General features: G+C 47.2%; 1 protein-coding gene across 1 annotated transcript; it reads right to left on the reverse strand.

Moving 5' to 3' along the window:
- Nucleotides 1-18,322: 18,322 nt before the first annotated feature.
- LOC147976479 (uncharacterized) lies at nt 18,323-24,037 on the reverse strand. Its single transcript, XM_087519794.1, has 2 exons — nt 23,497-24,037; nt 18,323-18,716 (listed from the first exon to the last, which is right to left on the reverse strand). The coding sequence occupies exons 1-2, from the start codon at nt 23,908-23,910 to the stop codon at nt 18,504-18,506; spliced, it is 627 nt and encodes a 208-aa protein (XP_087375920.1). The 5' UTR covers nt 23,911-24,037; the 3' UTR covers nt 18,323-18,503.
- Nucleotides 24,038-25,193: the final 1,156 nt, after the last annotated feature.

A 25,193-nucleotide genomic window follows, 5' to 3' on the forward strand; every position in this document is an offset into this window, starting at 1 on the left:
AAATGAAAAATGATGTCAAATACAATTAAGAAACAGTACACATGATCTGAATATAGAATGGATAAATAATCTAATAAAAAGATTCAGTTGTAATACCTGAATCAATTTGCTCTTTAGCATAGTGGATGCATGCAACCTCCACCTACACCTATCATAAGGGAAATGAACAGTGAATCTTCCTGGCTCACTCCTATCAACCTCATAAGAGTTTTTAGTGAGAATGCAATATGTAGTCACTGCACTACGACAGTCCACCATCAATTCAAATACGGTTTCTGGAGTAAACTCAAGATTCTTCCTGTTCCACTCAATTGTTGGCATGCCCTCATCATTGAAGGAAATATGCCCTAGAGGCAATAATAAAGTTATTATTTATTTCCTTATATCATGATAAATGTTTATTATTCATGCTAGAATTGTATTAACCAGAAACATAATACATGTGTGAATACATAGACAAACAGAGTGTCACTAGTATGCCTCTACTTGACTAGCTCGTTAATCAAAGATGGTTATGTTTCCTAACCATGGACAAAGAGTTGTTATTTGATTAACGGGATCACATCATTAGGTGAATGATCTGATTGACATGACCCATTCCATTAGCTTAGCACCCGATCGTTTAGTATGTTGCTATTGCTTTCTTCATGACTTATAAATGTTCCTATGACTATGAGATTATGCAACTCCCGTTTGCCGGAGGAACACTTTGTGTGCTACCAAACGTCACGACGTAACTGGGTGATTATAAAGGTGCTCTACAGGTGTCTCCAAAGGTACATGTTGGGTTGGCGTATTTCGAGATTAGGATTTGTCACTCCGATTGTCGGAGAGGTATCTCTGGGCCCTCTCGGTAATGCACATCACATAAGCCTTGCAAGCATTGCAACTAATGAGTTAGTTGTGAGATGATGTATTACGGAACGAGTAAAGAGACTTGCCGGTAACGAGATTGAACTAGGTATTGAGATACCGACGATCGAATCTCGGGCAAGTAACATACCAATGACAAAGGGAACAACGTATGTTGTTATGCGGTCTGACCGATAAAGATCTTCGTAGAATGTGTAGGAACCAATATGAGCATCCAGGTTCCGCTATTGGTTATTGACCGGAGACGTGTCTCGGTCATGTCTACATTGTTCTCGAACCGTAGGGTCCGCACGCTTAATGTTACGATGACAGTTTCATTATGAGTTTATGTATTTTGATGTACCGAAGGTTGTTCGAAGTCCCGGATGTGATCATGGACATGACGAGGAGTCTCGAAATGGTCGAGACATAAAGATCGATATATTGGAAGCCTATATTTGGATATCGGAATCGTTCCGGGTGAAATCGGGATTTTACCGGAGTACCGGGGGGTTACCGAAACCCCCCCGGGGGTTATTGGGCCTACATGGGCCCTAAGGGAGAAGAGGAAAGGAGGCAAGAGGTGGCCGCGCGCCCCTCCCCTCCCTTGTCCTAATAGGACAAGGAGAGGGGCGCCCCCCCCTTCCTTTCCCTCTTCCTCCTCTTTCCAACTTCTCCTTCTCCAACTAGGAAAGAAGGGAATCCTACTCCCGGTGGGAGTAGGACTCCCCCTTGGCGCGCCCTCCTTGGCCGGCCGCCCCCTCCCCTTGGCTCCTTTATATACGGGGGCAAGGGGGCACCCTAGGACACACAAGTTGATCTTCGTGATCGTTCCTTAGCCGTGTGCGGTGCCCCCCTCCACCATATTCCACCTCGGTCATATTGTAGCGGTGCTTAGGCGAAGCCCTGCGACGGTTGAACATCAAGATCGTCACCACGCCGTCGTGCTGACGGAACTCCTCCCCGAAGCTTTGCTGGATCGAAGCCCGGGGAGCGTCATCGATATGAACGTGTGCCAAGAACTCGGAGGTGCCGGAGTAACGGTGCTTGGATCGGTTGGACCGGGAAGACGTACGACTACTTCCTCTATGTTGCGTCAACGCTTCCGCTTCGGTCTACGAGGGTACGTAGACAACACTCTCCCCTCTTGTTGCTATGCATCACCATGATCTTGCGTGTGCGTAGGAAAATTTTGAAATTACTACGTTCCCCAATAGTGGCATCCGAGCCAGGTTTTTATGGTTTGATGTTATATGCATGAGTAGAACACAAGTGAGTTGTGGGCTATATAAGTCATACTGCTTACCAGCATGTCATACTTTGGTTCGGCGGTATTGTTGGATGAAGCGGCCCGGACCGACATTACGCGTACGCTTACGCGAGACTGGTTCTACCGCCGTGCTTTGCACACAGGTGGCTGGCGGGTGTCAGTTTCTCCAACTTTAGTTGAACTGAGTGTGGCTACGCCCGGTCCTTGCGAAGGTTAAAACAGCACCAACTTGACAAACTATCGTTGTGGTTTTGATGCGTAGGTAAGATTGGTTCTTGCTTAAGCCCGTAGCAGCCACGTAAAACTTGCAACAAACAAAGTAGAGGACATCTAACTTGTTTTTGCAGGGCATGTTGTGATGTGATATGGTCAAGGCATGATGCTAAATTTTATTGTATGAGATGATCATATTTTGTAACAAAGTTATCGGCAACTGGCAGGAGCCATATGGTTGTCGCTTTATTGTATGCAATGCAATCGCCCTGTAATGCTTTACTTTATCACTAAGCGATAGCGATAGTCGTAGAAGCATAAGATTGGCGAGGCGACAACGATGCTACGATGGAGATCAAGGTGTCGCGCCGGTGACGATGGTGATCATGACGGTGCTTCGGAGATGGAGATCACAAGCACAAGATGATGATGGCCATATCATATCACTTATATTGATTGCATGTGATGTTTATCTTCTATGCATCTTATCTTGCTTTGATTGACGGTAGCATTATAAGATGATCTCTCACTAAATTTCAAGATAAAAAGTGTTCTCCCTAAGTATGCACCGTTGCCAAAGTTCGTCGTTCCCAGACACCACGTGATGATCGGGTGTGATAAGCTCTACGTCCATCTACAACGGGTGCAAGCCAGTTTTGCACACGCAGAATACTCAGGTTAAACTTGACGAGCCTAGCATATGCAGATATGGCCTCGGAACACTGAGACCGAAAGGTCGAGCGTGAATCATATAGTAGATATGATCAACATAGCGATGTTCACCATTGAAAACTACTCCATTTCATGTGATGATCGGTTATGGTTTAGTTGATTTGGATCACGTGATCACTTAGATGATTAGAGGGATGTCTATCTAAGTGGGAGTTCTTAAGTAATATGATTAATTGAACTTAAATTTATCATGAACTTAGTCCCTGATAGTATCTTGCTTGTTTATGTTGATTGTAGATAGATGGCCCGTGCTGTTGTTTCGTTGAATTTTAATGCGTTCCTTGAGAAAGCAAAGTTGAAAGATGATGGTAGCAATTACACGGACTGGGTCCGTAACTTGAGGATTATCCTCATTGCTGCACAGAAGAGTTATGTCCTAGAAGCACCACTGGGTGCCAGGCCTGCTGCTGATGCAACTGACGATGTTAAGAACGTCTGGCAGAGCAAAGCTGATGACTACTCGATAGTTCAATGTGCCATGCTTTACGGCTTAGAACCGGGACTTCAACGACGTTTTGAACGTCATGGGGCATATGAGATGTTCCAGGAGTTGAAGTTAATATTCCAGCAGAATGCCCGGATTGAGATATATGAAGTCTCCAATAAATTCTATAGCTGCAAGATGGAGGAGAATAGTTCTGTCAGTGAGCATATACTCAAGATGTCTGGGTATTATAATCACTTGATTCAACTGGGAGTTAATCTTCCGGATGATAGCGTCATTGACAGAATTCTCCAATCACTTCCACCAAGCTACAAGAGCTTCGTGATGAACTATAATATGCAAGGGGTGGATAAGACAATTCCCGAGCTCTTCGCAATGCTAAAGGTTGCGGAGGTAGAAATCAAGAAGGAGCATCAAGTGTTGATGGTCAACAAGACCACTAGTTTCAAGAAAAAGGGTAAAGGGAAGAAGAAGGGGAACTTCAAGAAGAACAGCAAGCAAGTTGCTGCTCAGGAGAAGAAACCCAAGTCTGGACCTAAGCCTGCAACTGAGTGCTTCTACTGCAAGCAGACTGGTCACTGGAAGCAGAACTGCCCCAAGTATTTGGCGGATAAGAAGGATGGCAAGGTGAACAAAGGTATATGTGATATACATGTTATTGATGTGTACCTTACTAGAGCTCGCAGTAGCACCTGGGTATTTGATACTGGTTCTGTTGCTAATATTTGCAACTCGAAACAAGGACTACGGATTAAGCGAACACTAGCAAAGGACGAGGTGACGATGCGCGTGGGAAATGGTTCCAAAGTCGATGTGATCGCGGTCGGCACGCTACCTCTACATCTACCTTCGGGATTAGTATTAGACCTAAATAATTGTTATTTGGTGCCAGCGCTGAGCATGAACATTATATCTGGATCTTGTTTGATGCGAGACGGTTATTCATTTAAATCAGAGAATAATGGTTGTTCTATTTATATGAGTAATATCTTTTATGGTCATGCACCCTTGAAGAGTGGTCTATTTTTGATGAATCTCGATAGTAGTGATACACATATTCATAATGTTGAAGCCAAAAGATGCAGAGTTGATAATGATAGTGCCACTTATTTGTGGCACTGCCGTTTAGGTCATATCGGTGTAAAGCGCATGAAGAAACTCCATACTGATGGACTTTTGGAACCACTTGATTATGAATCACTTGCTACATGCAAACCGTGCCTCATGGGCAAGATGACTAAAACGCCGTTCTCCGGTACTATGGAGAGAGCAACAGATTTGTTGGAAATCATACATACAGATGTATGTGGTCCGATGAATGTTGAGGCTCGTGGCAGATATCGTTATTTTCTCACCTTCACAGATGATTTAAGCAGATATGGGTATATCTACTTAATGAAGCATAAGTCTGAAACATTTGAAAAGTTCAAAGAATTTAAGAGTGAAGTTGAAAATCATCGTAACAAGAAAATAAAGTTTCTATGATCTGATCATGGAGGAGAATATTTGAGTTACGAGTTTGGTCTACATTTGAAACAATGCGGAATAGTTTCGCAGCTCACGCCACCCGGAACACCACAACGTAATGGTGTGTCCAAACGTCGTAATCGTACTTTACTTGATATGGTGCGATCTATGATGTCTCTTACAGATTTACCGCTATCGTTTTGGGGTTATGCTTTAGAGACGGCCGCATTCACATTAAATAGGGCACCATCAAAATCCGTTGAGACGACGCCTTATGAATGGTTTGGCAAGAAACCAAAGTTGTCGTTTCTTAAAGTTTGGGGTTGTGATGCTTATGTGAAAAAGCTTCAACCTGATAAGCTCGAACCCAAATCAGAGAAATGTGTCTTCATAGGATACCTAAAGGAGACTGTTGGGTACACCTTCTATCACAGATCCGAAGGCAAGACATTCGTTGCTAAAAATGGATCCTTTCTAGAGAAGGAGTTTCTCTCGAAAGAAGTGAGTGGGAGGAAAGTAGAACTTGATGAGGTAACTGTACCTGCTCCCTTATTGGAAAGTAGTACATCACAAACCGGTTTCTGTGACACCTAAACCAATTAGTGAGGAAGTTAATGATGATGATCATAGAACTTCAGATCAAGTTGCTACTGAACCTCGTAGATCAAACAGAGTAAGATCCGCACCAGAGTGGTACGGTAATCCTGTTCTGGAAGTCATGCTACTAGATCATGATGAACCTACGAACTATGAAGAAGCGATGGTGAGTCCAGATTCCGCGAAATGGCTTGAAGCCATGAAATCTGAGATGGGATCCATGTATGAGAACAAAGTGTGGACTTTGGTTGACTTGCCCGATGATCGGCAAGCAATTGAGAATAAATGGATCTTCAAGAAGAAGACTGACGCTGACGGTAATGTTACTGTCTACAAAGCTCGACTTGTTGCAAAAGGTTTTCTACAAGTTCAAGGGATTGACTACGATGATACCTTCTCACCCGTAGTAATGCTTAAGTCTGTACGAATCATGTTACCAATTGCCGCATTTTATGATTATGAAATTTGGCAAATGGATGTCAAAACTGCATTCCTGAATGGATTTCTAGAAGAAGAGTTGTATATGATGCAACCAGAAGGTTTTGTCGATCCAAAACGAGCTAACAAAGTGTGCAAGCTCCAGCTATCCATTTATGGACTGGTGCAAGCCTCTCGGAGTTGGAATAAACGCTTTGATAGTGTGATCAAAGCATTTGGTTTTATACATACTTCTGGAGAAGCCTGTATTTACAAGAAAGTGAGTGGGAGCTCTGTAGCATTTCTGATATTATATGTGGATGACACATTGTTGATTGGAAATGATATAGAATTTCTGGATAGCATAAAGGGATACTTGAATAAGAGTTTTTCAATGAAAGGCCTCGGTGAAGCTGCTTACATATTAGGCATTAAGATCTATAGAGATAGATCAAGACGCTTAATTGGACTTTCACAAAGCACATACCTTGACAAAGTTTTCAAGAAGTTCAAAATGGATCAAGCAAAGAAAGGGTTCTTGCCTGTGTTACAAGGTATGAAGTTGAGTAAGACTCAATGCCCGACCACTGCAGAAGATAGAGAGAAAATGAAAGATGTTCCCTATGCTTCAGCCATAGGCTCTATCATGTATGCAATGCTGTGTACCAGACCTGATATGTGCCTTGCTATAAGTCTAGCAGGGAGGTACCAAAGTAATCCAGGAGTGGATCACTGGACAGCGGTCAAGAACATCCTGAAATACCTGAAAAGGACTAAGGATATGTTTCTCGTTTATGGAGGTGACAAAGAGCTCATCGTAAATGGTTACGTTGATGCAAGCTTTGACACTGATCCGGATGATTCTAAATCGCAAACCGGATACGCATTTACATTAAACGGTGGAGCTGTCAGTTGGTTCAGTTCTAAACAAAGCGTCGTGGCAGGATCTACGTGTGAAGCAGAATACATAGTTGCTTCAGAAGCAGCAAATGAAGGAGTCTGGATGAAGGAGTTCATATCCGATCTAGGTGTCATACCTAGTGCATCGGGTCCAATGAAAATCTTTTGTGACAATACTGGTGCAATTGCCTTGGCAAAGGAATCCAGATTTCACAAGAGAACCAAGCACATCAAGAGACGCTTCAATTCCATCCGGGATCTAGTCCAGGTGGGAGACATAGAGATTTGCAAGATACATACGGATCTGAATGTAGCAGACCCGTTGACTAAGCCTCTTCCACGAGCAAAACATGATCAGCACCAAGGCTCCATGAGTGTTAGAATCATTACTGTGTAATCTAGATTATTGACTCTAGTGCAAGTGGGAGACTGAAGGAAGTATGCCCTAGAGGCAATAATAAAGTTATTATTTATTTCCTTATATCATGATAAATGTTTATTATTCATGCTAGAATTGTATTAACCGGAAACATAATACATGTGTGAATACATAGACAAACAGAGTGTCACTAGTATGCCTCTACTTGACTAGCTCGTTAATCAAAGATGGTTATGTTTCCTAACCATGGACAAAGAGTTGTTATTTGATTAACGGGATCACATCATTAGGTGAATGATCTGATTGACATGACCCATTCCATTAGCTTAGCACCCGATCGTTTAGTATGTTGCTATTGCTTTCTTCATGACTTATACATGTTCCTATGACTATGAGATTATGCAACTCCCGTTTGCCGGAGGAACACTTTGTGTGCTACCAAACGTCACAACGTAACTGGGTGATTATAAAGGTGCTCTACAGGTGTCTCCAAAGGTACATGTTGGGTTGGCGTATTTCGAGATTAGGATTTGTCACTCCGATTGTCGGAGAGGTATCTCTGGGCCCTCTCGGTAATGCACATCACATAAGCCTTGCAAGCATTGCAACTAATGAGTTAGTTGTGAGATGATGTATTACGGAATGAGTAAAGAGACTTGCCGGTAACGAGATTGAACTAGGTATTGAGATACCGACGATCGAATCTCGGGCAAGTAACATACCGATGACAAAGGGAACAACGTATGTTGTTATGCGGTCTGGCCGATAAAGATCTTCATAGAATGTGTAGGAACCAATATGAGCATCCAGGTTCCGCTATTGGTTATTGACCGGAGACGTGTCTCGGTCATGTCTACATTGTTCTCGAACCGTAGGGTCCGCACGCTTAATGTTATGATGACAGTTTCATTATGAGTTTATGTATTTTGATGTACCGAAGGTTGTTCGGAGTCCCGGATGTGATCATGGACATGACGAGGAGTCTCGAAATGGTCGAGACATAAAGATCGATATATTGGAAGCCTATATTTGGATATCGGAATCGTTCCGGGTGAAATCGGGATTTTACCGGAGTACCGGGGGGTTACCGAAACCCCCCCGGGGGGTTATTGGGCCTACATGGGCCCTAAGGGAGAAGAGGAAAGGAGGCAAGAGGTGGCCGTGCGCCCCTCCCCTCCCTTGTCCTAATAGGACAAGGAGAGGGGGGCGGCGCCCCCCCTTTCCTTTCCCTCTTCCTCCTCTTTCCCACTTCTCCTTCTCCAACTAGGAAAGAAGGGAATCCTACTCCCGGTGGGAGTAGGACTCCCCCTTGGCGCGCCCTCCTTGGCTGGCTGCCCCCTCCCCTTGGCTCCTTTATATACGGGGGCAAGGGGGCACCCTAGGACACACAAGTTGATCTTCGTGATCGTTCCTTAGCCGTGTGCGGTGCCCTCCTCCACCATATTCCACCTCGGTCATATTGTAGCGGTGCTTAGGCGAAGCCCTGCGACGGTTGAACATCAAGATCGTCACCACGCCGTCGTGCTGACGGAACTCCTCCCCGAAGCTTTGCTGGATCGGAGCCCGGGGAGCGTCATCGAGCTGAACGTGTGCCAAGAACTCGGAGGTGCCGGAGTAACGGTTCTTGGATCGGTTGGATCGGGAAGACGTACGACTACTTCCTCTACGTTGCGTCAACGCTTCCGCTTCGGTCTACGAGGGTACGTAGACAACACTCTCCCCTCTCGTTGCTATGCATCACCATGATCTTGCGTGTGCGTAGGAAAATTTTGAAATTACTACGTTCCCCAACAACCATCATATTCTTGTAAAACTAAGAAGTCGATGTTCTCCTCCCTCTCTTTATCGTCGGTGTCATCAAATCTAGCACAGCTGGTAGGCTCCTCTGGATATTCATCTTCCACTGCATGTTGAATGACTCTATCTACCAGTTCAGGGAATAGAATCTCATCCTCATCATCATGTCGAGGCACTTCCTCGTCAGGCTCTGCATCTACTTCTACATCAGGTGCAGAAGGGAGAGGAGACGTGGCAGAATTAGCGGCAGCCGACATGTTATGGCTTTCAAAACCACTAGGTTTACTTGGTCTTGACCTACAAGGAGTGCGAGGATGCTCACTATTAGCAGAGACAGATGATGTCTGAACAACCTTCCCCTTCGGGATACGTTGTTTGCGTGCCTGAAGCACACCGATATGGATTTTACCAAAATGACCGTCAGCATTCAAACTAAATAGCAATCCCAGATGCTCATGACAAGTTAATGGGACAAATCTCTACTCGGTACTGTCGAAATATCTCGGTTGAACAACATCGGCGGGGCTCCACGGATACTCACAACAGAGTGCCTCGCGGAAATCTGTGAACGAAACGCTGGTTTCTACCACTTTAGGATAGAAAATCCAGAAATCAGACACAGTTTAATTCCACGTAGCTCGCTAGTTTCCATTCTAACCGCCAGCCGAAAAGCAAGTGGGGGATCAACCCTATTCGATTGAAATAAGATAAAGGGCGCAGTTAGGCTGAATTTTTTTAGATAAATTGCACTTATTCACGCCAATGATGGTCAAATACAACCTAATTTATGGACCTCCTAATCAATTTGAGAGGAAAACGATGCTTACCCAGGTGGAATCCATGAATTATCTGCCTCCAATTCGACCCAATCATCTCCACGGTCGATGGGCCGGACGGGGTGCCCCCCCGACATCGCTTCCTAATCCTAGATGGGGAGAGAGGGTAGATGCGGCGGAGGCGGCATGACGACGGCAGAGGAGGCGCACAGAAGCGACTCGATCTGATTCAGGTTACACCGAGTGTCAGTTTCGCGGCCCCACTGGTTAGCACGTAACGGTCGAAATGTGGACTGGTCCTACGCGGCCCCACTCGTCAGAGTTAATGGTCAAGCCATTGACCCGACGACAACGTCTGATGTGACCAGTTCTGAGGGTTTCGGGCAAGGGAGTGAGGAAAAGTGAGAAAAAGTTAAGAGCGTGGGGATGAATGAGTAGAACTAAGGAACCAGAGGCACAAAAATAAAAATCCCTAAAAACAATGAACATGATACATTTGCCGGTGCTTGACTATGTATTGATAGGAAATAAGTGGATCTGCAATAGGAAATGGTACTTTTATATTCTTGATGATGATTATTTTTGTGTTAGAAAAATTACAATCGACAATCTGGCATAGTATGATCTGGATAGCTTCAAACATAGAAGCAGGCATCTCATTCTATTTTTTTCCAGTCATTGTTGCCTATACCATATTCAAATTTCTGCCTTTATTTTCCTTGTATGAGGATAGCCCATTGGGAAATAAAGAAAGTGGGTTAAATACTTTGTTCCTTATTTCAAGTACCAAATTTACATTTATCTTTTAGTGGTTTGTCGAAATTCTTCTGTCTATGACTTTGAAATCGGCCACTGGAAGCCAACATGCCACCCTCTTCACAACCTCAGTCACTGATTCGTTCATTTTAGTGGGAGTAAGGATGGGAACATTGATCTTTATAGGTAATGTTTCATGTTCATTCATTTATCATTTTGTTGATCATCAACGTTACACCTTTGACAAATGATATTGATAGTACTTCTGGATGACAAAGAGTTTGAGTTCTATGTGAAGCTCCAAAAGGAATACCTGCAAGTCTCCTTCAACTTAGTAAGATTGCATATGTCCTTTGTGTTGCACAGGTCCAATGCCTCACTCCTCTACTCATAGTGGGAAAAATATCTTAAGTACTCTGAAATTTATCTTTTCTTCCCTGCACGCTTTGTTAGGTAGGATCAATAGTTTATCTTATTGGTTGGAATTTTGCGACGCCGATTAAGTACTGAGAAATGGGAATACGGAATTTACTTGGTTTCTATCCTATTCCCATATCTGTAACTAGCTCTACTTGTCATTAACAAGGGATGACCTAAGGAGTGGAGAGATCTGAGGCAACCAAAATCCTGCATCTGTATGCTTACAAGCGTTTGACAATCCTACACCAGGGTCACATATATATGGACATTCAGCTGACAATCCTACACCAGGTTCATGTATATACGAACCTGAATCTGTATGCTGAAAACCTGCTGTGGCAGTAATCCACTCATCAGGCAGAAGAAGAAAAATCTGAGCTATACTCAACATAGCAGAATGCCTGATGCATTGCTATGTGTAGACAGATGATTTGCAATACCATGTATTGATTCGGGGTGCTAGTGCACGCATATATAATACAAGGGAAAGCCTCTACCTCAACTATACAAGACTAGGAGGTGGGCCACAACTCCAATACACGTGCAGTACAAAATACATACTCAACACCCCCCTGCAGTCGACGCGTCGCTGGAGACACAGAGACTGGACCGAAACTCCTCGAATACGGGAGTAGGCAATCCCTTAGTCATCACATCAGCAAACTGTTGCGTCGTCGGCACGTGGAGAACACGAACACGGCCAAGGGCAACCTGCTCGCGCACGAAGTGAATATCGAGCTCAATATGCTTCGTCCGTCGATGGTGCACCGGGTTGGCGGAGAGGTAGACCGCGCTGATGTTATCGCGGTAGACAAGAGTGGCCCTGTGAACATCACAAAGCAACTCCTGGAGAAGCTGATGTATCCAAGAACACTCGGCCACGGCGTTGGCCACGGCGCGATACTCTGCCTCGACGCTGGAGCGGGAGACCGTGGGCTGCCGCTTTGATGACCAAGAGATCGATGAGGGCCCAAGGTAGACGCAGTAGCCTGACGTAGAGCGTCGCGTGTCGGGGCAGCCAGCCCAGTCAGCGTCCAAGTAGGCCACGAGGTCGATGGAGACGGAGGCCGTCAGGGTGAGTCCCAAGGACATGGTGCCGCGTATGTAACGGAGAATACGCTTCACCAGAGTCCAGTGAGAGTCACGCGGGGCGTGCATATGGAGGCACACCTGCTGAATAGCGTACTGCAGGTCGGGGCGAGTCAGCGTCAAGTACTGTAAAGCACCGACAATAGAGCGATAAAATGCTCCATCGGACGCGAGAGACCCCTCCAGAGAAGAGACCTTCGCCTTCGTGTCGACGGGGGTGGACGTCGGCTTGCAGTTAAGCATACCGGCATGCTCAAGGAGCTCGCGGGCGTACTTCTGCTGATGCAGAAAGAAACCGTCAGCCCGACGGATCACCTCGATGCCGAGAAAGTAGTGCAGGGGCCCCAAGTCCTTGAGGGCAAACTCATCATGAAGACGAGCAGTCAGCCGCTGAAGGAGATCGGGGGTGGACGCCGTGAGGATGATGTCGTCGACGTAGAGCAGCAGATATGCAGTGGCAGCTCCCTGATGATACACAAAGAGTGAGGCATCGGAGCGAGTGGACCGAAAGCCCAGAGACCACAGGAAGGCTGCGATACGCTGGTACCAAGCCCGAGGCGCCTGCCTCAACCCGTACAGAGAGCGGGAGAGCAAGCACACGAAGTCGGGGTGCTCGGCGTCGGCGAAACCAGTAGGCTGCTCACAGAACACCTGCTCGCGAGATGACCATGCAAGAAGGCATTGGAAACGTCCAACTGATGCACATGCCAGGCGCACGAGCCGGCCAGCTGAAGGATGGCGCGGATCGTTCCCGGTTTCACAATCGGGGCGAAGGTGTCGGTGAAGTCCACGCCCGCGCGCTGCCAAAAACCACAAACCACCCATCGAGCCTTGTAGCGCTCGAGAGAACCGTCCGGGCGAGTCTTGTGGCGAAACACCCACTTGCCAGAGATGATGTTGGCACGAAGGGGTCGCGGAACAAGTTGCCACGTGCAGTTGCGTTGTAAGGCGTCAAACTCATCCTGCATCGCAGCTAGCCAGTGGGGATCCCGAAGGGCAGCGCGAGCGGAGGTGGGGACAGGTGATGGCATCGACGTCGAGGCGGCGCACACATACTCGTCGGCGGAGTAGCGCGTGCTGCGCCGAAGCACTCCTGCTCGGGCACGGGTAGTCACGCCAAGTGGAGGGGCAGCAGGGCCGGCGGGTACCGCGGCAGCAGGGGCCGCGACGGCGGGGGCACCCGGTGCGGCGGCGGCGGAGGCGGCGGCAGCGGCGGAGGCCGCAGCGGCGGTCGAGCCGGCGGCGGAAGAGGCGACGGGCGAGGATGACGTCGAGCCCGTCGCAGGGTGGGCGGGCGGGGTGCTGGGCTCAACCTCATATGAGGGAGACGGGGACCTGGGGGCCCGCTCGGGCTCGACCTCGAGGGAGGGAGTCACGAAGCCAGGTGGTGGCGGCAGAGGGCGCCGTGCCGGGAGGGCCGCCGGGGGCTGCTGTCGCGCATCGCTCCATGAAGGGGGCGCGGGGGCCGGCGCCGAAGGGACCGAAGCCGGAGGAACCTGAAAAAAAGGGAACACTGTCTCGACAAAGTACACATGCCTCGAGGTGTACACACGATAAGTGACAGGATCATAGCACCGGTAACCTTTGGTGTTAGGAGGGTAGCCAAGGAAGACGCATGGGACAGATCGTGGTGCGAGCTTGTGTGGCGTGGTAGAGGCGGTGCTAGGATAACAGAGACACCCGAAGATGCGGAGACCATCATAAGACGGTGGTGTGCCGAAAAGAAGGTGGTGAGGGGCGTAGTTCCACCGAGGGCGACACGGACGGATGTTAACTAAGAGAGTGGCGGTAGTGAGGGTATCGGGCCAAAACCGAGCGGGCATGTTAGAGTGAAAGAGTAACGTGCGAACGCAATCATTAAGAGTGCGGAGAATGCGCTCGACGCGGCCGTTCTGCTGGGAAGTGTAGGGGCAAGTCAGACGGAAGGTGGTGCCGTGAGAGGCGAGAAGTATGCGAAAAGCGACGTAGTCAAACTCTTTTTCGTTATCAGTTTGGAGTGCGAGTATGGGTCGACCGAGCTGGGTGGTGACATAGGAATAAAAGGCGGTGAGTGTGGCTAAAGCATCAGATTTACGACGGAGGGGAAATGTCCACACATAATGAGAATAATTATCTAAAATTACCAAGTAGTATAGATAGCCCGTGTTACTCGCAACGGGAGATGTCCAAACATCACTATGAAGTAATTGAAACGGAAAAGTGGAAATTGAAGAAGACGCACTAAAGGGAAGACGAACGTGCTTGCCTAAGCGACAAGCCTCACAAGAGTGCTCGTCGAGCTTATCACGTGAGAAAGAGAAACTCCTAAGAATTTAACGTAAGACAGTGTGGTTGGGGTGACCCAAGCGAGCGTGCCAAAGGTCAACGCCGGCGGCAAAGGCGACAGGTGTGGATGTGGAGGCGCCGGCGTGCACGGGGTAGAGCTCATCGGGACTGTCACATCGGTGAAGGACCATCCGGGTACGGGCGTCTTTCACAAAAAAGCCGACACCGTCAAATTCAATAGTAAGTGGGTTCTCACGAGTAAGACGATGAACGAAAACTAGGTTCGTGACTAAATCAGGTGAAACAAGAACATTAGACATAGTGATGGGTGTGAAAGTGGAGGGAAAGCTAGTGCTGCCGATATGAGTAATAGGTAAGGAGGAGCCGTTGCCGACGGTGATACGAGTGGGTGTGTGAACGGAAGTGGAGGAGGTTAGGTTACCGGGATGAGCTGCCATGTGCGCAGTAGCACCTGAGTCCATGTACCAGTCGCCTCCACTGACAGAGCTACTCGGCGACAGCGCGGAGTGCTGGGCGGCGAGGAGGGTGAGGTCCCGTGGCACAAGTACCGGCGGCGGCGGAAGGCCCCCGTAGGGCGGCGCCGGGATGGGTGGGCCATAACCACCGAGAGGCGGCGCAAGGAGGGGCCATAGTCGGCGCCAGTCGGCTGGAAGGGCGCACCGATGAATGCCTAGTGGCCAGTGGGGAGAGCCTGCTGATAGTACGGCGCCCCGCTGGCGTCCTGGGCCTGCTGTTGCTGCTGGCGGCGGCGACCGCCGCCACGCCGATTGCGTCGGGCCCCTCTCCCTTGCGGGTGCTGCGGGGAAGGCACTGGTGGCGACAACGGGTAACATCCAGCGGGTGCCGGAGGAGGCATCTGGATTAGCGCGGCCGATGGAGCGGTTCCACCGCAGAGGGTGAAGTAACCCGAAGAGTCCATGAAAGGCGTCAGAAGCGGCGGGAAGAGGAAGGAGGCGGCGGCGGCACGTGGGAGCGCGCGGCGGCGGTGGGGAGCGGCGGCGGCACGCGCAACGAGGCGCTGCGCGGCGGCGGTGGGGAGCAGCGGCGGCGGCACGCGCGAGAAGGCGTTGCGCGGCGGCGGCGGCGGGGAGCGGCGGCGTGCGGGGAGGCGCTGCGCGGCAGTGGGGGGGAGCGGCGGCGACGCGCGCGGAGATGCGCTGCGCAGCAGCGACGCGAAAACGAAGCGGCGGCAGCGAGACGGGACGCGGCAGTGCAGCGTCACGGGATGCTGCGGCGCGATGCAGCGGCTGTAGCAGGCCGGGATGAAAAACAGAGCGACGCGGGGGCGGCGGGCTAGCGAAGCGCGGGCGCGGTGGCAACTGGCTAGCGAAGTTAGCTAGCTACCAGGCGGTCAACGTGGTCCTGATGGCTAGCGAAGCTAGCCAGCTAGCCAGGCAGCCAGCAACGGGACGAAGCGTGTGCGTGGAAGGGCGGAAGCAAGGCACAACGGCGGCGGCGCGTGGAGGCAGGAGGTGGAGGGGCACAGCGACGACAGGTGCGGAGGTGGGGTGCGGCGGCGGCCTGTGGAGGCGCGGCGGCGACGGGTACCCTAGGATTAGACCGAAAAAGATGATACCATGTGATAGATGATTTGCAATATCATGTATTGATTTGGGGTGCTGGTGCACGCATATCTCTCCCTATAATAATAATAATAATAATAATAATAATAATAATAAAGCACGGATTGACTCCGTGGATTCACCGTCACAATACGCTTTTTTCCGTGATTTTACGCTTTCAATTTAAATTTAAAACATACCTGTACGTCAAAAGCATTGAGCGACTTGGGCCTGCACCCGTTTTAGATCTGGCCCACCTGGTTCTATGTGTCCGTGTGTTTGATTTTTTTTAATTTAAAAAAGAAATTGGTCACAGCTGGGATTTGAGCCCTGGTCTACTAGATGTGTGCAAACACATCAGACCACTAAGGCTGGGCTCGTGAGTGTAATAACCTAAGCGTCATTCCGGCTATTTAGAATAGAAGGCAATGCGTGTGTACTTGGGCCGAGACAATGGGCACGGGGGTGCTGGGCCGGCCGACTGCCCATTGGGAGCAGGCTGGAGGCTGTTTTCCATATTTGTTTACTTATTAAATAGTTCTATATTGCTATTTTACATAATTTTTTATCAGTTTATATATGTTCTTAGGTTGTCAAATATCAAGGAGCTGCTTCGAAAATTATGAAAGAATATGGCATGAATAAGAATTGTGCTTAGCGAAATAAATGAGGGGAAGAGCAATAGATATTATGCATAATTAAGCCGGCAAGAAAGAAAATAGGCTCTAATTGCATGGGAAATAAAGAAGTTAGGAATTAAACGGTAATTGCAGATTTTTTGAAGGAGGTGCGGAAATCAATGGCAGGCGTGTAGTGCCCTCATTTATATCTTATGAATAAAAATGATGTGGCATCTTTTTCCTGCATGATCCTCACTAAATTCAGGCCATTCTTTCTTTCGTTGCAACATACAACGTGACATGTTTTCCTTGTAATTATAATCCTTACTAAATTTGCGCCAAATTTATAACACATTAAACATTATGTTTGTGCATACAGTCCTCGCTAAATTTATGTCAATTGTTTCTACCGTTGTAACCCACGGACATATATATTGTTTTTTATATTTATATAAATAGAGGTATAATCTTATTGGTCCTCCCATTTCTTATGTCCATGGCATTTCTTCATTTTGAGATAGGCTATTCTACCGATAGTCCGCCCTGGGCCACTTGGCCTCTACCCCATTGGTCCGCGTAACGTTTCACCAATAGAAAAAAACAGTGCCCTCCCAACCTATCCGTGCGACCCACCCCAACAAATCAAACCCACCATCTCATTTAGGAGATGAGGCAAAAAATAGTTGACCATGACTGAAATCAAACTTGCAACGTCCACTGTTTTTTGTGTTGATCGTGTTAGCCCGCAAAAAAAGTATTGATTTTTTATAACTAAAGTTAAATTTGGTGGTTGTTTGTGTCCTTCACATACTGGTACTAAACTATTACGATGTAAAATCCGGATAACACGAACACAAGGCACAAGCATTAGATTGTGCAGATGTGGCCGTGATCTCAAACGCGACCGTTCATTGGTTGTCCATGCAGGCGATGCAATGTTCATTGGTTGTCCATGCAGGCGATGCAATTCTTTATTGGTTCCAAACTTACGTGGAACGTTCGCTGTGTAGTGAACATCATGACCGACAATGATGATAAAGAAAAGAAATGACAACAAGGATGGAGGCAGGATGGAGATGCTAGGGGTGATAATTTGTTTCTCCCGTTGCAACGCACGGGACCTTTTGCTAGTATAATACAAAGGAAAGCCTCTATCTCAACTATACAAGACTAGGAGGTGGGCCACAACTCCAATACACGTGCAGTGCAAAATACATACTCAACACTATGGAAATATACCTATACTAATACATAGCTGAATGTTAAGCTTGGCACTCATCATAGATATACTGATACATAGCAGAATGTTATTTTAATTTCAGCTATACAAGGTTAACGAAAATGTCAAGCTTGCGCAGATGGTGTTGATTGTGGAGGAGCTTGCCCAGGAGTTAGCGGAGTCGTAGGACGAATATCAACACGCCATGGTTATGTTCTTACATGGTGCTGGCCAAGGCCATGACCATGGCGTTGGCCATGGGTGTGGTTGTGCCGGTGGCTGAGGCGTTGAAGGTGCCTGTAGACATCCCAAGGACGGTCGGTTGCAGTGGGGGTGGCCGTGGACGTGGCTGTAATTAGTCCTCTCTCTGAACGTGTTTATAATTATAACTAGATCGGGTTCGCGCTGTAGCGCGAGGGTGCCGGTCAGAACGTTTAAACAAAACATGTAACAATTTGTCGGTAAGAGCCCAGGAATAGCATGTGTAGACAACCAATTGTGTTAGAAGCAAAACATAATGGGACTGAAGATAAACATTAGGTTATAAGACAGAATCAAGCTCGATGCTTTCATACAACTAGAGGTAAAACACAGGACCATACATTACTTTTTACGACAGAGAGATAGGAATTAAAATCTGAAATCTATACATGCCTTGTTCAGAACAAAGTGAAAATAGCAACATACCACCAAGTGGTACCTTCCACTACAAAGACAACAACGGGAATCTAAAGGCAGATATCGAGGTTGAAACAAGCAAACCATCAAACAATTGTAACGATGAATTAAAGGTAACCGTCACAGGAGACTTGCTGCCCAGACATGTCTTGTGATGGTAAATTGCAGGGGCAGCTTTAGAGCTTACAACATGAGGGCAAAAAATGTGGGAATAGGGAATCACCATTAGATAGCCATCATCCTGTAGAGGAAAGTCAAGGATAAAATAATTGTTTTATAAAAGGATATGCAGGCAAGAGTACTGCTGCTGTAAAACTACTGAAACTACTCCATAGAATTAACAGAATTAAGATGATCTCCTGGAGTAGTTCAAGCAATACTGGAGTAGTTCAAGATACTGAATCTTGGTGCAGCACTAAGCATGAGATACAATACTCCACAAAATTAACACAATCAAGAAAGTATAAAAGCAAGTTAACAATCTAACAGGGCAAGTTTCAGTACCGCACCAAGTCAAAATCTACTGCAATCTTGTAACGCCCCGGATGTAACTTTCCCTATTTGTACTCCAACTCTTGCCGTTTCCGGCGTTAAGTTATATTTATTTTCTCGGGTTCGGGTTTTTGTCTCCGTGTGTTGTTGTCGTTGTCATGCATCTCATATCATGTCATCATGTGCATTGCATTTGTATACGTGTTCGTCTCATGCATTCGAGCATTTTCCCCGTTGTTCGTTTTGCATTCCGGCGCTTCGTTCTCCTCCGGTGGTCATTTCTAGTTTTCTTTCGTGTGTGGGGATTAAACATTTCCGGATTGGACCGAGACTTGCCAAGCGGCCTTGGTTTACTATCGGTAGACCGCCTGTCAAGTTTCGTATCATTTGGACTTCGTTTGATACTCCAACGGTTAACCGAGGGACCGAAAAGGCCTCGTGTGTGTTGCAGCCCAACACCCCTCCAATTTGGCCCAAAACCCACCAAACTCTGCTCCATCACCTAGAGCGTTCGATCACAATCGCGTGGCCGAAAACCGCACCTCATTTGGACTCTCCTAGCTCCCCCTTTGCCTATAAATACACCCCCCTCCAAAAATTCACGGTGCAATGCACCCCTAACCCTAGTCTCTCCTTCCTCCGCGCGCCGGACACGTCCGCCCGGCGCCGGACACATCCGCCACCGCCCCTCGCCCTCTCCCGCCGCGCCACGTGGCAGCCGCCTCACTCCACCGCCGCCGGCCCGCCCGGCCCAGGCGAGGCCCCCGCGGGCCCGAGCTCCGCGCCGCCCGACCCAGCCGCCTTCTCCGACGCCGGCCGCCGCCCCGCCGCCGCTCGCCGCCTCCTCCGCCTCGCCCGAGACGCCGGCCGCCACCTCGCCGCAACCACCGCCGCCTCCACGCCGCCCGACGTGCTCCGGCGCCGCGAGCCGCCGCGCGCCACCGGCCGGCTCCGCCGCCCTCTCCGGCCTCCTCCTCTCCTACCCCGGCGACCCCCCTCCATCTCCGGCCACCACCGCCATCGCCGGCCGACGAACCTCGAACGGCGCGCTCGGTGAACAGTAATTTCAGATCTGAGATCTGGAATTTCGAGGGTTGACTTTCTCCTCCGAACCCTAATTTTTTATGCAATCTTTGACCGGCCGTATCTCTGTATCCGTAGCTCCGTTTTGGACATATAGCATATCAAAATGTTCATCTCAGAGAGTACATCATTTCATTCCATTGCATCATTTTCATTTGAGCTCATCTTGATGCCCGAAATGCTGTTAGAAGAGGGCTTCGTGAGTTAATTGTCAGATCTGCTAGTTCATCTTAGACTTTTGTCATTTTTGCCATGATTGTTGTGTGCATGATATGCCTGTGAGTCCTTCATATGTTTTGTTAAGCATCTTGTTATCTTTCCATAGGTGCAACCCATGCATTTTTGTGATGTGTGTGGTGACTTGTGCAAGCTTGCAAAGTGAGGCACCCGGTAATTCTGTTTTCAGGGACTTAGTGATTTCAAAGTGAGGCACCCGATTATTTAGTTCATGATGCCATATGTTCTTATTGTTTCCTAGTGATTCGTGCCTCTTTTGAGGATGATCAGTAAGGGAGTTTTGTTAATATTGTTATGCTCTATCCATCCATGTCTTTATTTGAAATTATGGAGCACCCTAGCTTGAGTCAATCGAGCTCTACTTTTGCTTCGTGGTGAATCTGGGCAGATCGTCAACTTGTTTGCGATTTTGCCGATGTTATTGTAGTTGATCCGTGCATGATATGCCATTGTTCTTGCCATGTCTAGCTTGTATTTTGTGCCTTATTTATGGGTTAATGCTTGTCTTGCCATGAATTGCACCGTGGTGAGTGCATCGAGCTCGTAAACATGCCTTCGTGAGTTATGTTTCAGCATGTCCCAGTTTTTCACTAAGTCTGAAACTGATTATGTTTTTGATATGTTCGTGTGCTTGTTAGTATATTTTGTGATCCCTTTTGGCTCAAGGTCACTAAGGTACTTTTGTTAATCTTGTTGAGTAGCTCCATGCCATGCCTTTCTTTGTCATGTTCAGGTCCTGTAGCATATTGTTTTGTTGCTCCGAAGAGGGCTATATGATCTGAAATTTCAGACAAGTGTTAATTTCACTAAGTCTGAAATCTGTTTTGCATTTGCGTTTTTGCCATGCTTGTTTGAACCTCATAATGGATGAATTGGCCGTAGCTCAGTGCTAGACTTTTGTTAAGCATCTTGTGTGCATCCCTGCCATGTATTTTGTTGTCATGTTTGGGTGTTGTAGCATGTTCATCTCATTGCATTTAGATGCCTACTTGCTGTAAATCGCAGACCAGTGTGATTTTTGAATCGCTTGCCATTTCCAAACCGTAACTCTGATTCCGGCGTTCTTTATATCGTTTTCAAGCGATTTAATCTCATATTTCCAGTGTCACCCTTGAAATTCCAAGTTGAGGCCAGGTTCATGCATTTCCTGTCATATCTTGCATTTTGCATCCCGCATCGCATCCCGCATAGCATATCGTCATTTCATCATATTGCTTGGTCTTGCACGTGGTTGATTGTATCCTTGTTGCTTGTTTGTCTTGTTTGGGTAGAGCCGGGAGACGAGTTCGCTAACGAGGAGCTCGTTGAGTTTGCTCTTGAGGATCCAGTCAACTCTGACGACTGTGCAGGCAAGATGATCATACCCTCGAAATCACTACTATCTTTGTTATGCTAGTTTGCTCGCTCTTTGCTATGCCAATGCTACGATGCCTACCATTTGCTTGTCAGCCTCCCAATTGCCATGTCAAACCTCTAACCCACCTTGTCCTAGCAAACCGTTGATTGGCTATGTTACCGCTTTGCTCAGCCCATCTTATAGCGTTGCTAGTTGCAGGTGAAGATTGGAGGCCGTTCCTTGTTGGAACATTTATTTACTTGTTGGGATATCATTATATTGCTATGTTATCTTAATGCATCTATATACTTGGTTCGGCCTCTCGCCTAGTGTTTTACTCTTGCCGCCCTAGTTTCCGTCATATCGGTGTTATGTTCCCGGATTTTGCGTTCCTTACGCGGTTGGGTTATAATGGGAACCCCTTGATAGTTCGTCTTGATTAAAGCTTTTCCAGCAATGCCCAACATTGGTCTTACCATTTGCCACCTAGCCTTTTCTTTCCCTTGGGTTTTGCAGACTCAAGGGTCATCTTATTTTAACCCCCCCCCCCGGGCCAGTGCTCCTCTGAGTGTTGGTCCAAACTAGAGCCCCTTGCAGCGCCACCTCGGGGAAACTCGAGGGCTAGTTTTAGTTGTACGGATTGCTTATCTGAGTGTGCCCTGAGAAAGAGATATGTGCAGCTCCTATCGGGATTTGTCAGCACATTCGGGCGGTGTTGCTGGTCTTGTTTTAACCTGTCGAAGTGTCTTGAGTTACCGAGATACCGAGTCTGATCAGAACGTCTTGGGAGGAGGTCTATTCCTTCGTTGACCGTGAGAGCTTGTCATGGGCTAAGTTGGGACTCCCCTGCAGGGATTGAACTTTCGAAAGCCGTGCCCGCGGTTATGGGCAGATGGGAATTTGTTAATGTTCGGTTGTAGATAACTTGAACCTTAATTAATTAAAATGAATCAACTGAGTGTGTTGCCGTGATGGCCTCTTCTCGGCGGAGTCCGGGGAGTGGACACGGTATTGGAGTAATGTTTGCGCAGGTTGTTCTCTAGTTTCTCGCTCGCGCTTTGCCTCCTCTTCTCGCTCTCCTTTGCGAATAAGTTAGCCACCATACTTGCTAGTCGCTTGCTGCAGCTCCACTCATATAATACCTTGCCATACCTATAAGCTTAAATAGTCTTGATCGCGAGGGTGTGAAATTGCTGAGTCCCTGTGGCTCACATATACTATAACTCCAGATGCAGGTCCAGGTGTTTCCGCTCCAGGTGACGAGTACGAGCTCAAGTGGGAGTTCGACGAGGACTCTCAGCGTTACTATGTCTCTTTTCCTGATGATCAGTAGTGGTGCCTAGTTGGGGTTTGATCGGAACTGTGTCGCTTGTTGGGTTATTTTCTATTTTGGCGCCGTAGTCGGGCCATGAGTGTTTGGATGATGTATGTTATTTATGTACTCTGATGTGACGTGGCGAGTGTAAGCCAACTATGTATCCCCCTTTTATTCTATATGTTACATGGGATGTTGTGATGATTGCTAACTTGCGACATTGCTTTCAATGCGGTTATGTCTCTAAGTCGTGCCTCGACACGTGGGAGCTATAGCCGCATCGAGGGCGTTACAAATCTTTAAGCTACTGAATATTCCAAAACAGTGAAGTGAAGTTCCATTTTAAGCTACTGCAATCTTTCTCTTAAATCTACTCATGCATATGTGGAACTTAGCAGTATTCATTTAAGAATGGAGTAAATTAACTTGGCAGTATGCAAACTTTGAGTAAGTTGACTTGGCATTATATTGAAATTCCACTGCAGTCTTGAAACTACTGTAACCAGTCGGAAATCTACTGGAAACCCCCCAAAAAAGTTCATCTTTTGTACTGAGTACCTTGCGGATGGCGTCGCAGCCGGCGAGGACCTCCTCGATCTGCATGCACTTCCTCGCCGGCTTATTCTTGTCATCCTCGCTGGCTTCCTCGAGCTTGGTCTTGGCCTTGCCGGCAGCACCGGGCTTGGACTTGGGCTCCCACTTCCACTTGTGATCAAAGCTGACGTCGTTGGGGGGAGGCGAGCTCCGCCTCCCACTTGAGAGCCCGGTCCCACCGTGCGGCTTCTCCTCGGCCGTCCACTTCACCTTGCAGCTCCCCGGGGAGGCGACAGCGTAGGTATACTTGCGGCGAGCCGGCTGTGCGCCTTGGTGCGAAGGTGCCGGTCCAAACGTTGTAATTAAGCAGGTAATGGTGAAGTTAGTAGGAAGGTTTGAGAAACTATTTACATCTAAAAAATCAAAGTAACCATCCATGATAGATGAGTTTACTATATCACAAACAGCAAAATAAACCCAATGCAAGGTAAGCAAGGCATAGTCAATCCACAGGATAATTGACTTGCATGGTCACGACAAAAGCAGTAAGAGAATTGGCAGTGAACTGGACACTAAAACTGAACATTTTTGTGATATTCTAAAAACCAATGGTTTCCTCTTCAGCCCCCTCTAGAACCTATAACAACACCAAAGCATAGCACTTTCACAGACAGACGCCTTCGCCTACTTCAAAAGATAGCATAGAAAAACCATATAAATTAGGGATTGGTTCATAGCAGGACACTTCTGCTATGCCATAAAGAAACATATAAATCAGTGATCCATATAAATTAGGTGGCAAATGAGTAAGAGTTATATCCCTCTGTTCAAAAGATAGCATGATACACCAAAGGCAAATCATGGCAGTAGTCCAAGATAACTTATTCATATGGTTCTTCAATGGCATACAATGGTGCAAACCATATAAATTAGGCGTCAAATGAGTAAGAATAGTAGACCTTTGTTCAAATGCAAACGATTAAGCAGAAGGATTTAGCAAGTGCGGCAGGGCATAAAGTTCGGTACAAAGCAAAAGCATTTAGCCTGATTATTAAGAGCAATAGAACATATAGTTCTATGCTAAAGAGTTTCAGAAGCAAGCATAGTGGCAGTGAGGTCAATATTGAGTAAGCAAACCACATACAGGGCCAACCCAAAATGGTCCAAGTACCCTATTTTCCACACATCTTAGATAGCAAACCACATAAAGCTTGATGCACTATTATCTTTGACTCAGTCAGACCCAAAATAAAGTATTGGTTACATCTTAGATAGTAACTTGGGATTGATCACAGCTTAGATAATAACTTTGGTAAACAGCCTTTTTTTAAAAGCAATAGTGTAGGCTGGTTTTTTAAATCTTTCGGCCATTGATTAGATGCAATAGTCTAGACTGGTTTTCTAAATCACCTTTGTTCCATATTAAGTGTCGCTAATTTAGTACTAAATCAACGCCACTTAAGATGGAATGGAGGGAGTAGCTTTTATCACATCTTCACCAATTTCCTGGTGCCATTCTTATTCTATAGCACCAAGTCAAATGTTGATCCTTATTTGTATAATATGCCCATCCATATTAGAAGGGCTACATTCTACTAATTCAGTTAGGCTCTAACCATCCAAATTTTAGTAATCAGTGTTATTGACTTTCTTATGTCGTGTCCTGTGCTCCTAAAAGACGACATGCAATCAGAGATGAGGACTATGCATGTGAGGGAAAC

The sequence above is a fragment of the Triticum urartu genome, chromosome 4A, assembly GCF_056163025.1.
Source record: "Triticum urartu cultivar PI428250 chromosome 4A, HENAU_Tu73, whole genome shotgun sequence".
Taxonomy (NCBI): Eukaryota; Viridiplantae; Streptophyta; class Magnoliopsida; order Poales; family Poaceae; genus Triticum; species Triticum urartu.